General features: G+C 38.1%; 1 protein-coding gene across 2 annotated transcripts in view; it reads left to right on the top strand.

The window, feature by feature from the left end:
* The first annotated feature begins 391 nt into the window (after window positions 1–391).
* The window catches only part of exoc3l4 (exocyst complex component 3-like 4), a 27,653-nt gene continuing 14,108 nt past the window's right edge, over window positions 392–13,936 (top strand). For both annotated transcript variants that reach the window (XM_005728627.1, XM_005728626.1), the window contains exons 1-8: window positions 392–446; window positions 1,244–1,529; window positions 4,533–4,643; window positions 5,789–6,013; window positions 8,352–8,964; window positions 11,175–11,292; window positions 13,093–13,218; window positions 13,451–13,551. In XM_005728627.1, the coding sequence (XP_005728684.1) occupies window positions 1,265–1,529; window positions 4,533–4,643; window positions 5,789–6,013; window positions 8,352–8,964; window positions 11,175–11,292; window positions 13,093–13,218; window positions 13,451–13,551 (1,559 nt within the window). In that variant the 5' untranslated portion in view covers window positions 392–446; window positions 1,244–1,264. The remainder of the gene's footprint in view (window positions 447–1,243; window positions 1,530–4,532; window positions 4,644–5,788; window positions 6,014–8,351; window positions 8,965–11,174; window positions 11,293–13,092; window positions 13,219–13,450; window positions 13,552–13,936) is intronic.

Below are 13,936 nucleotides of genomic sequence, written 5' to 3'. Positions count from 1 at the left end.
GGGGCAACGCGGCTGTAGGATTTTTGTGTGTGTTCGGGGGAAATCTTCCTGTAAACTGATCAGGGTGTTGGGAAAAGTAAAAAAAAAAATGTCGGTCAGTGGTTTCAGCTTGTGCTGCGACCGACACTCCCGCTGACTAAATGTCCGTTTAATCATTAACAAGAGGTCTCTGTGTGTGTGTTTTTTCAGTCCGTAAACCTGCTCACTGGAAGGTGATCTCTGGCTTGTCCTTGTGCCCAGAGAAGCTAGTTCGCCTGCTTCACCTTCTGCTTTTACCGCCGGCTTTTTAAAAAACTTTCTCCTACAGAGACACAGCTGACGGTAAAGATTTCCTGTCTGCCTTCATGCCAGCAATGCAAATTTAAGAAAGCGAAAGCACCGAATAAGCTATAAAGAGTGAAGCACAAAAACAGCGGAAGTTTTATTAACCGAGGAATCGGCCAGAGGTAAGTTGACTTTTCTTTCCCCCTCATTCGGTCATTGTTAGTAGCAAACCTTTATTATATAAAATAATATAATGTAATAAAATAAAATCACTATATATATATACTGTGAATGCATTCAGCAAGTAGCATATTTTTGGCATCTATATGCACATATAGTAAAAGAGTTGTTGGAGGTTTGACCTCTGCTTCTTAATCCACATCAGAAGTTATAGAATTTTAGTCACTGCAGTCATTTCTAGTAAATTATGAAGACATGTCAAGTCATGATCATGTAACACATAGTTAGAATTATTATTATTATAATGTCTTGAATAAAAAGTGATTGTTTTTAGTTTTTTTTCTTTATCTCATGACTCCAAATATCCAAATGACATTCTTAGATGTCATTTTTTGTACATTGGTCCAGAGCTACACCAAACATGTAGCATCTGTCAAAACAGTCACTGACCATTTTTTGTTCATTGACTGACTTCTTTAATATTGAACTCCTCTCCTTGGTTTTTTTTTTTTGTTGTTGTTGTTGTTTTTTAAAAACAGCCAGAGAGAGACAGGGGGATTTCTTTAGTTCAGCCTGTACCTGCAGATACAGCAGTTTTAATTTTAATCTGCAGTGTCTTTTGGGTGCTTATGAAAACTGCTGGCTCATGTGTTATTAGTCAACAAAATTCCTCCACCCATTTATTTTCTCAGCAGTCACAATGATTAAACACTCACACACATGCTCACTTGTAGAGCAAAGGCACGGCACAGAGAGACATTTTGTCCTTACAACTTTTCTTTTACATTTTCACTCGCAGTTGGGTAGTAAATGAAATGAGATGTCGCAAATGATGGAAAAGTCTACCGAGAGCCCCAGCGAGGACAGAGCGTCCTTCAAGAGCAACGGGTCCATTAAGAGCGATGAGAAGTTGTCGACCGATGGCGGCACAAAGTTGGGCAGGCTGCGATCGTTTAGAAAGAGCATCCAGCATGCAACACAGAAGAGTCCTCTGTCATCTGTCAAGGGATCAAAGGTCACGTCCAAATCAGATACACCTACAAATGAGTCCGATTCTGCGGCTTCACCACCACCTCCGTCACCCAGTGAGTACCCTCATGGCTGTAATAAAATCTGCTGTGAAGCAGGTTTTGCAGACAGGTGGAATCTCAAGGTCAAAAGAAGAGCCAAGAGGATCTTACAGATAATTTACACCTCGCTATCTCTCTTAAAAAGGTCCTCTCACAAAACATAAATAATGTTATGTCCTAGCTCTTATTAATTAACCCCTTAGCAGTCCAATTAGTCCCCTAAACCATCCAATGTACCGTGGGCGGTACGTCCGACTGCTAACAGGTTAATGCTTGTTTACATTTTTTCCCATGAGCGCCCAGGAGAAAGATCGTGTGAAGTCATTGGGTGCTATTTTAAAGAGAGTATGCAAAGGTGGAAGGAGCAGTTGTCTGGGAAAAGGGCAGAAAGGGCCAAAACGCAAATATATCCGTTTGATCAAAGTATCTTAGCAAATGTCAAACAAAATGTTTCCTTGCTCAAAGAAGGACTGCAGGACCATGCATTACTGTGCAAAAGTCTATATTTTCCAAGGAAAGTGGAAAATTGCTCCAGAGATTTATTGGAATTTGTGCAAAAAATATGAAACTGTTGTATGTGAGGCTGGTATTTGTATTTATATTTTATATCAATTCTAATGAGCATGAAAATCAGTATTTGTTATGGCATGGCCACCTTTTACTCTTCAGCTTGGCCTGAACTCTTAGCCAAAGTTTGTTTTGTAATTTCTTTAAGTAGCTTTCAGGAAGAGTTCTCCAGGTTTCTTGATATTCAGAGCTCTTCTCTGGATGTTGGTGGCCTTTTTTCTGTTCTTTGTCAACATGATCCCACACTTCTTCAATATTATTGAAGAAGTGTCGGATCAGTACATGACTGATAGTGTTTTCTTTCTAGATGTTCATTTACTGCCCTGGCGGCATTGTGTGTAGAATTTTGAGTTGAAAAATGAATGAGTCCATTGTAATCAGGCTGTAACATGGCAAGATGTGGAACAAGTGAAGCACTGTGAATACTTCCTGGATTTTAAGAAAGTCTGGCTCAGTATCAGGTAGATAAATTACTTTTATCTGATTAGATGTGTGTGAAATGTCATTTAGTATATAAACCAAAAACATCATGATTCAATGATGAATATACTACACTATAGTGTACCTCCAGAAGAGTACAATCAAAGAATAATTGATTAAAGCGCAGCTATGCTCAGTAGAATACAAACAACACCAGCTTTCAGAAATGGAAAACAGCATGCTGATGTCATGTGTTGTGAGTGAGGCAATAATTACCTTTGGAGTTCATGCTTTGCTCAAAGTTCTCCTGACTTTAGCCTGAGGACACTTTAAACAGGTCACACTTTAGAAACATGAGGCTTTGCTGTAAGATGTCAACACACTGCTCCCTTTCCTGACAATAATAATAATACAAATATAAATTCTTAATAAAATGAGCAAAATCCCACGATTTCAGTTATTTTCTGGATTTGTGGATAAAACATATTTAGCTATTGCCCACTTCCTTTTGTTATGGAATATCAAAATTTGTGTTACTGCTGAACTTTTCAGTCTGTGCAAGAGGGTGGAAGAAACCACTCTACAGGTCTGTACAGGTCTGTCCACAGCTCCAAGTTACCTCAATTTGAGCCATGGTTACAGTTATCCTTCCCCTCAGGTCTGCCATTTTAATAATAATTTCATCCTGCAACACGTGGAATTTGCTTGTGATTTTCCCTGTGAATAAACGTCTAATTTTACTTCACTGTGGTGATTTCTGACCGTTTGTACATGTGAGACTTTAGAAATAAAGTCCTGTCCTGGCCATCAAATCAACTAATTAGTAGGAAAGCTGTTTGAATGTAGATAATTTGGGAAATTTGACAAAAGCAATTCATTGCTTCACAGGAAAGGAGTTGCCTCTCTTTTCATGGCACCCTCTTAGAAATTTTCTGTTGACGAGGCAGAATCGGGCCTCATTTAGATCCATGTTGTCATGTTTCACTGTTAGCAAAGGTCAGGAGTTCAGAGGCGCATCAAGCCTCCTTTTCATCTATTTTTAAAGTGAACTAAAAGCTTGTTTTAAAGCTGCTGCTGATGTGCAGTTTGTCCAAGCTTCATTTTAGAAGGAGAAGAATTAACATTAGTTAACTGATTAAACATTCAAAGAGATTATTTGTGTAGATAAGAGAGTTTTCGCAGGGGGGCGTGTAGTCCTGGAGCGTCCAGGTGTGTGTGCAAATTCACCCCAAGGTCTGACCGTGCAATTCTCAGAGAAACTGCAAAAAAGATGTTTTGTCACAATGCACAAGACCACATTTGGAAAAAACCACACACAGCAAGTCAGTGCAATCACCTCATACCAACTCTCACTTGTGAATGAGGGGTTATGATTTGGGCTTGTTTTGCAGCCACATGATCCGGGCACCTTGCAGTCATTGAACTTCTGTGTAATCTGAGCCCATCTGCCCGACAGTTAAAACTTGGCTGAAGTCGGGTCATGCAACAGAACAACCATCCCAAAACATTTGGCACAAGTTATGTGATTATTTGTAAATCATTATCTCATCAGAAATCAGGTCAGGCTGCCTCCTAATGATGAAACTCATTAGGAGGCAGCTTTTTAGGCACTAGCACTCTGAACTTTTATTTCTAACACAGCTTACAGTTTTTTGCATTCTTCAGATTGCATAATAGCATTGCCAAAGCCATGCACATACAAACACCCACATAAATTCAATTCAATTCAATTTTATTTATATAGCGCCAAATCACAACATAAGTCGCCTCAAGGCGCTTCATAGATACAGAGAAAAAAACCCAACAATCATATGACCCCCTATGAGCAAGCACTTTGGCAACAGTGGGAAGGAAAAACTCCCTTTTAACAGGAAGAAACCTCCGGCAGAACCAGGCTGGATATAACCTTTAGTTTATATCCCTGTGACACCACAAAGAGAAATTTCTTTGTTTTATTAAACTAAGGACTCCAGAGTCAGTTTATGAGAAACTTCTGCTGCTACTGATGTGCTCTTCTTGCCTCTCTGTCAGGTCTGAGCACCGGCTCTCCGGCCACCCCTCTGAAGAACAACCAGAAAAAAGAAGATGATGAGGCAGATGCTTCTTTTCGCATATCCAAACCACTGACACGATCAAAGACAGGTAAAATGTTAACTTTAATACTAGATCAATGTTGCTACATACTGGCAATATTAAAATATTAAACTGCTACCTATATTTTTTTAGTATTTACAAATTTACTACTAATAATCTACTCTAGAAAGATCAGCGTTCTATAGTTGGAAGTAATGTATTCAGGTAAAGCTGCTATTTCTTTTTACAAGTGTAACATTAAGATATATGACTGATTATTCTGGCCCCTCATTTTCCTGGCAAACTGATTTCTGTTAAAGCAAAATAAATAAATAAAATAAAATACAAAACAAGTACAAATACTACTTGATCTTAGTGACGAGCCCACAAAATGATGTGAATAAAGCATTTGGTATTAACTGCATTATTAAATTCATGTCTAACACTTTGGATTCAGAATTTTATTTGCTGGTTGACCAGCATGTTTTCACATCTAAACATACATCATAAATGCACAGACGACTAGTATAAAAAGTGTCAAGTGTTTAAAAACCTCCCTCATCGACTTTCGTATTCAAGATTACTTCCTTGCAAACAAGCAAAAAAAACAGTAAAATCGGTCCAGTTTCTTCCAGTTTTTTTTAAAGGACACACTGCACAACATATGTCATGGTTTCAGCTAGTACATCTTTGGTAATCACCTTGTTGGTGCAAAAATACTAATACAAAGAACAAGGAATAAAACAGAAAAGTACAAACAAAGAATACTTGATTGAAGGACAGCTATGCCAAGTAGAATACCAGATATACAAGTTTTCCTCAATGGAAAACAGCAACTTGATGTCATGTGAGGTGAGTGAAGCAATAGTTATCTTTAGAATGTATCTGTTGCTCAAAGTTCCCCTAGGTTTTCACCCAGACCCTTCTAAGTTGAACTGGCGCCTTATACTTTAGACATGTAAATATGAGTCTTTACTGAAAGGTGTAAACACACTGCTCTGTTTCCCAAAAATGAGTCTTATAGTCCATACAAAGGTAATAATATATGTCTATGTGAAAGAGCAAATCAAAGTGGCTAAAATCTGCACATTTGCAAATTGTCATTATAGTGGAGCACATAAACTTACGGCTTTTTGCTGCTGAGTTTAAAACTATGCCTGTAGAAAAGGGAGGATAACAAAACACCCTGAAATCATCAAACTTTTCTTTTTTAGATCCTGGTACTTCCAAATTCACTAATTCTTTTATGAAAAGAGGAGCATCTATTCGTCGGAGTCTGAAAATGGTTACTAAGAAGGATACTGATAAAGTCTCCACTAAGTCCATCTCTGAGGCCTCAGTGGAGGAAGACATGGAGGAGAAAGAGGAGGAGGAGGTTCTTAGAGAAGAGATCGAAGATTGCTATGTACTGCCAAGTATCCCCCTCACACCACTGTCAGGTACAGTCTCCACTACATGTTCACGTTGGTTTAAATTGACTGTGACTTCATATAGCACATTTTTGACTGTAACAATTTTTCCACCTACAAGTGAAAAGGCAGAATAGCACCGTGTCTCGAATGTCCCCTAACATGTTTTCTGTGTATACATGCCACGCTGTAGTCTGGATCTGTCTCTTTACTGTTTGTTTTTGCAACAGACAGAGCCAATGATAAGAGCTTCCTTTGTCATGTAAATAACAGAGGGTCAGTTTATCTGTAGACACAGTTTCAAATCCAGTCTCATAAATGGGACACTGGTTTAGCTGTTAAAAAACAGTGATGGTGGCATCTTCTACTCTTAAGAATAAGTTGATGGATTTAAGAGAATTAAAGTCTCTTTCTTATTTAGGGACTCTATGAAAATGATTGACAAGCTCGTTAACTATTATAATGCTGTAACACCAGCAACATCAACTTCCTTGCTTCCCTGAAAACCAGGATGGTCTCTTTTACCTGCCTTTATGACTTTAATAACCTCCTGCAGTTTAACTATCTGGTATGTGTTATCTGATTTCATGGATAGATACAGTTAGGTATCATCTGCATAGGAGTGAAAATGATATTTTAACAATACTGCCTGGGAATGATGTATAACAGATTGAGTCCCAGCACAGAACCCTGTGGAACTCCATAATTAGCCTTTGTGAAGAAGACTGCATAAACAAACTGGAGTCTATTAGACATGATTCAGTCGACTGCAGTGCAGTATCTTTAATACCTATGGCATTCTGTAGTAAAATGTTATGGTCGAGAGTATTGAACCCTTCACTGAGGTCTAGCAGGACAAATACAGAGATGTGTCTGCTGCCAGAAACCAAAATGATGAACCTTGAAGATTCAGCTTTTTAGATCCAATTAAAAAATAAAACCACTCACAAAAGATTGTCTGGAGAAAGCAGAATGTGTTGAAACAAAGTCTATCAGGCTTCTACAACAAGAGCAGAGTCATATAAAAATCAAAACAGAGCAGCGAAATAACACAAATTAAAGCAACATAAGGGCGAAGAGCCTTAAGCACATCCACAAAAGGCAAGGTGATAGGGTAACAGAGAGATAGAGACGTAATTTAAAGAAACAAAGAGAAAAGAAGTAACGGAAAGAGAGGAAAATAAAGCAAGGGGCACAAGAGACAAAGAAAAAAAGAGAAATATAAAAGAGAGTGGCAAAATGAAGAGAAAGGGACATGGACCCCTTATTGATCCTCTACTTAATCACACAAGCCAAGGTGTGAAAGTAGAGGATCAATAGGGGTCCATGTCCCTCTTTGGGGACACTCCCATAGGGCTTAAATCTGGGACTCTCCACCATTTGACCCTTAAACTGAAGAAGCTTATTAGATGAGAGGTGGAACGTCTTCAAGCAACTTAAAAAAGTCCCGACGCTTTTCTTTCCAAGCTCCTTAGACTACAATGACCTGGATGACTGAGAACCTTCACAGACATTTCTTTATAATTTCTCAGTAACCTTAAAACCCATTAATCTCACCAAGAACCTTCAAAGTCATAATTTTTCACATCAAACGTGTAGAGTCAAGGATTACCTCCAAAGCACAGCATAGCTATGGTAATGGCATATTTAGTTAGTAAACATAGCTTACTATAGATAGCATAACTGACTACTACCTAAAAATGACTTCAGTATATAAACAAAACACTAAATATAATAATTATCTAAATATATAATAAAATGATTACTTATTCTAAAACACATTGCCTCCAATTTAAGAAAAAAGACTTTAGACATTTAAAATTAATTCAGATATTTCAACTGTATTTAATTTCATTGGTATGCAAGTGTGCCAGGATACTGTACCAGCAGCTGAAATTGCAATTTGCAACAGCCTTCTTTGCTAGCCTATAGCAGGAGACCAATTCCAACTCACCATCTCCACAAAAGCTGCAGGTAGGTTTCATTACAGGGTAAAATTAAAGATCTTTGATGTTACTGAACTTTTACTTTATTAACTTTTGCTGTTTAACTATGATATCCAGTAAAAATGAGCAGTAATCCTATTTTACAAGGATTATACCGTAAATCTAAAATTAAATTCTTTGACATCAAGCAGCATCAAGCCAGTGTAACGATGTGACACCTGATGTGATGAATTGTTCTGGATTTACTTTTTCTGAATGAGCTGCAATAAGTCTACTGAAGTTTGGCTTTTTTTGCTGCGTTTATGTTGACTGGAGCAGCACTACACTCTGATTTCTACCATTGTGGTTTCATAGTGAGACATAACTGATTACAGGAGCTCTGTTAAGCCCTTGGTGATACGATTACTTCTGCTTGCTCACAGTGATGGAGATCAACAAACTGATAGAGACGGGGGAGCTGGAGGAGGCTCACCTGAACCTGCTCGCCCTGCGGCAGGAGTTTCAGCAGCAGCCAGAGTCGTGCTCCGATGACTCAGCTATGGAGCTGGCCACGAGGGAAAAAGACCTCAACCTCCTCTATGGAACAATGAGGAAAAAGTTTAGCGACATAGTGTGCGACCCTCTCTCCGACAAAAACAAGAACCTGCTGCTCCAAATGGCCCGTGTCATCCAGGAGGAAGAGAAGAGATTAAGTGAACCAGGAGGCCTGAAAGACAGCTGGATGGAGGCTTGGAGGGAATCGGTTAGTGCGGGTGTGCAGGTGAAGGTGCAGAGTGTTCACTTGGACAGAGTAGAGCAGAACTCCGCCTGGTTAGCTGTTCACTTGGGTCTGTTGGGTAAAGTCATTGTGGAGGACTTGGAGAATGTGAAGCAGGAACTGCGGTGGTCCTACCCCCCTAGTTTTAAAGTCTTCAGCACTTATGTGAGAGGTTATAACAGAGTCGTTGCACAGCACCTGAAGAAGCTGGAGCAGCAGGTGACGGAGCTGAAGGATTTCTATGGTCTGCTGGACTGGATCATCAACAAGTACAAGAGGTGAGTGGGTAGATTGTTCAAATAGGGCTGTTGTATGTTGTGCATTATATTTCACTTTTTAGAATGATGTTAAACAGTATTTACTATTTATTGTGGTGTGATCACAAAAACTGGCATGCAGTTACTTATTGTAATGTAGTTTTGCAATATAATTTCTAACTCTGACGCTGTACAGCTTCAAAAACGTTCAGTCGTCTTTGTCTAACATGACATTTGTCATTAGCCTTGCAAACATAGTTTGTTGAAAGCAGCTACAAAATTGAAATTAACCCTATAAACAATCGTTATGCATCATTTTAGCCAGTCACACATTGCACTGTTGACAGACCGTACTCTGCCAAGAAGATTTTATTTTGGTAGCATTTGTGTGTCATTCTTACTGTACTTACTTACCTACTGCGATCATGTTAACGATCCATTAAAATTTGGCATCCATCCACTTTTAAAGTCAAGTTAATGATTTATTGGTGGAAAATTGACAAAGAGCCTTAAAATTTAAAAACTATGATCTCACATGTATATGTATTGTCAACATATAGAAAATAATGTATAAAGATTTTAAATATCATGTCACATTTGACCTCTGACCTCTCCTTTAAGGCCAATTGATAGGCCAAAGTGATAATAATGCTATATAGATTTATTTGAAACTATGTTTTCTTTTTATTATTAAATTAAAAAAAAACTTAAAGTTATTGTTTCAATAAAGCTCTAGATCTGTTGTCGAAAAAGGACAAGCAGCAAAAGTGGTCAGATGATGGGCACATTTCCTGTCATGGTTCTCTGTGTGGCAGGCAGTGATTGGACCCAAACGCAGGACTCTCAGATGGTATTTTTAACTTAAAGGCAGCAGCATTTATTTGCAAAACAAACTGAAAAACACAATACACGAGCACTACAAATAAAATTAAAACTCAAACTAGGATGACTGACCTAAACTGGGAGTTCATGGCACGGCATGACATAACCTGACTTGACTAAGAACTGTAAATAGAACTGAAACCAGCAGACTAGAAATGATAACTAATGAATTCAAAAGACTATATAATAATTCAAAATACAAAACACTGGGGCATCGACCCAGGACCGTGACATATCCAGGAAGTGCACAACCCATCCTACCACAAATGAAAGGAGCTTTTTTTTAAAAATATGTTACATATTAAAATGCTTTTTTATTTCATGATTGCAGCCAGTAAAACAAATCACCAGCATTGTGTTTCCTCAGGTTTGAAACCTAGAAAACTGTGAAAAACTTGTGGTGTTGCATCTGAAAGCTGTGGGTGTTTGTTGGGCAGTGAAGGTCAGAAAAGCTCAGCTCTACAAGTCTCCATATTTCAGTAACTCTGCCTCTGCTGCTGTGATTTAGGCTATTCTTTATAGTTTTTTATGAATCTCCCATCATTACGTTAGTATGGTGAAGAGAATAAGTGAATTCAGGTGTTTTTTGGAATATACACAGAATACAGAACATGTATTCTGCATTTTGGAAAACATACTATATCAGGGAGGAACGAGAGACAGATGATATGTAATAAACTCCCCAGTCGGATTCTTTGAAGGCGTGATGTGTTATGCAAACATTATAAAAGGGAAAAGTGTGTCTGCATGTCCTCCTGCAGCTGTTTTATCATCTCAGATTTACAGGGGAAACGCACCTAAAATGACATCTTCACTCTCCACATAAAAATGTGTTCACACATGGTGCAGACAGCCGTTTTAATAATACCCAACACAAAAGCAGGACTGTGAGCGTGAGTGAGGTAGGCAGTGCTGACATTTGTTGAATCAGGGCATGGGAAACATAAAATAAACCTGTGCTCAGAACAACATTTGGGAGACCAAAAATAAACAGCTGATCTGATAAAAAGAAGCACAACACTCTCGAGGCCAAAATGGGAAAAATAAAATCAGGTCACGACCACATTTTTCACAGATTATGTAAAATAGGATCCTCTTCATAAAGCATAGCACAGACCATAATGTAACATGGTTTTCATAAAGCAAATACACTCATTCAATATTGCATTACAGTGTGCAAAGGATGTATTTAATATGAATATGTATGTATTTAATTGGATTTTATTTTAGAATTTTTTTAACATTTTAATTTCAGTTTCCTTCATACAACATCACAGGTAGGAAAATGTATTTTGGCCGATCATAGTACCACAAAATGTTGTGAACTGCATCTTGTTTCACTCCAACAGTGAGAGGATCATGGGAAGTCTGTCTCTGCAGCCAGACATCCAAGATGAAAGCACTGATCTGCAGCTTGAGGAGAACTTCCTGAAACAAGTGAAAGAGAAGTACTGCAGGAGAATGCAGGTGAGGCGCTCACACTGAGCTCACAACATACAGACTTTTAAATGTGTTTCTTGTTGGAATTTCTTCCATAGATGAAATTTTAGTCTTTCATATTGTTATTCTTTGTGTAATTATGAGATTGAGTTGAATCAAAAGACCATTGAGATATTATGAAGCACACACTTCATTACTATATGTCTTTATTATGCCTCACTTTAAGAATAATGTCACGTTAAAAGATCTGCTAACTGGTTTCGTGACTTTCATGACCTAAACTGAGCTGACTTGAAACATGAATCAATTATGTATAATTGATTCATTGGTTTGTGGATTACCATTTGTGTTTGCTTTAGCTGTCTTGGCTTTTATGACCTGGAGAACTTCTGAAGGGTTAGGGTGGATGTGTGGATAGATGGATGGATTGGTGGATGAATGGAAACCATGCAAAGAGAGGTTAGGCTGAAAACGAATGCTAGCTAGCTGGGTTAGCATAGTGAGCCCGTACACACAGACTCAGATACCAAATTATCAATTACGTAGATATAGATACCTAATTAGTGCTAGCATATACATTCAGCAAGATAGTACACTGAAAAAAAACCACATAAAATCCATCACACTCACAAACCAGTGTGTGATGTCACAGTAGCTAAGTGGCCATCAAGTGGTTATTTATAGAAATGCAGTTTTTGCTAAATGGCTTGCACATGTGAAGGAACACAAGGTGTCTGTCGCTAGGTATTTTCTGCTGTTGTTTTCTTCTAAAATTGAATAATTTGGGGGAATATGCATTAAAAGTCTAAATATTTAAAGAGAGATTGTTTTGAAGAAATGTAACAGAGTACCATCAATCTGTCTACATGCCAGATAGCCTCTCAGTAATGGTGGGATAAGTTGCAGTAAACCTCCAACATTCAATCAGATTAGAAGTTTAGTGATTAACTTGGTTACATGATGTCAGTGACTACAGGCCAGAGGTTTGTTTGGTTTTATTGCTTTCACATTCATGCCATAAAACACATTTACAGTTTGAGCACATTGATGTTGAACCAGCTACAATCTTGCCTTCAGAACAACATCAGGTCAGGTGACTTTTTAATGTGACAGAGGTCACTAACACTCATGGTAACAACCTCCCAGAGAATAAAGACCTCAGTCTGCAGCTCTGTTTCAGGAGTATTGGAGAAAGCATATCCTCTGATAATTAACCCATCTACACAGTGAAGATGTCAATCATCTGTGATGTAGTTGTTTTCAGTTCACAGTCAGATGCACAGTACTGTTAAACTTCCAGTTAAAGACACATAAAACAATAAAACCTTGGTAGGAATCAAGCAGTTTCTTCAACAGTTTGTTTAAAATCATTATCCAAGTTGCCTCGATCACAACTTAGTCACATAACCAAAACATGAGTATACAACATAGTACAACGAAAGCCTTTGATTTATTTTCTTGCAGTGCGTCAATCCCATTGACATGGTAATAAAACAAGATCACAGATAGCTGAGCACATTATCAGTGTAAGGTTTTCTTGCCATTTTCTTGATTGATTTTTATGTTACTGAAAAAACATATTCCTTGCTTATTGTATTTAACTTTTTTTTTTTTACTAGTGAAAAACACAAAGATATTCACTGTACTTGCATATAAGAAACGAAAATACTCAAAGCATCAGTTTTGAGTGGTTACACCCAGCAAATGTTTGACTAATGGTTTCATTTCTGATATAGTTCTCAGAAGAGATGTTGCCACGGGTTGCTGAAACAGCTGTTTTGCTTGCACTTTAATGCTGACTTCCACTCTGCTTGGCTCTTCCTGCAGGAGGAACTGAGAATGATACAGGGCAGAGTCATTGAACTTGAAAATGAAGAGGTGTGGAAGGATGGCAAGGCTCCTAAAAAGGAGGACAACTTCCCCATTTCTTCATTTCCCATTGACATCCTAACGGTACTTATTGAAATATCACATAATGCACATAATGGGTACATGCTAAACACATCAAACCCATCAGATACAGATAAAATCTCACATTTATTTATTTAAATTAGTGAAGATTACTTTGCCAACAGATTTTATTTTGTAATCCTCCAGGCTGCAATGTAGTGTTTTCACCATAGGGTGGCAGCACATAACTTCTGTTTCCTTACACTGCGTACCAGCTCTGTTTTTTCCTCAACAGAGCGTGAAATCGTTTGTTTTAAACTCCATCAAACTTGATGCTCAGCTGGAAAAGAAAGTGGTTTCTTCCTGCCTCGAGGAGTTGAAACAGTTCCCAAATGGGTATGGCAACACAGAGACAGCACATCTATCTATCCATCTGTCATAGACATTTAACAGGCCACGTTACCACAGGAATCTCAGTGGAAAAATTTCACTCCACCCTCCTGGAAGCAAGCTGATTTTACTCTTATCTTAGTGGCTTCGAAATAAACTCCAGATTACAATTTCTTATGATGGCGTGTTGTAATCTGAGGATTATTTCTTGTGACTGAGCACAGGCATTAAAGTGAGTCACAAATATATAGATGGTTTTCTGTGTGATTACTATGACTTGTAGTGCAGATGTTGTGTAAATCCATGTCTTTGATCAGTGGTGGCATTTTCAATCATTCTGGTAGAGTTTTTCTGGAACTTTGGTCGCTATTCTGACTCTTCTCATTAAAAT

This window comes from Pundamilia nyererei, unplaced genomic scaffold (genome assembly GCF_000239375.1).
Source record: "Pundamilia nyererei isolate P.nyererei 1_Seehausen unplaced genomic scaffold, PunNye1.0 scaffold00029, whole genome shotgun sequence".
In the NCBI taxonomy this organism is placed as follows: Eukaryota; Metazoa; Chordata; class Actinopteri; order Cichliformes; family Cichlidae; genus Pundamilia; species Pundamilia nyererei.
The sequence above is the reverse complement of the archived record's forward strand: the minus strand, read 5'-3'. Positions and strand labels throughout refer to the sequence as shown.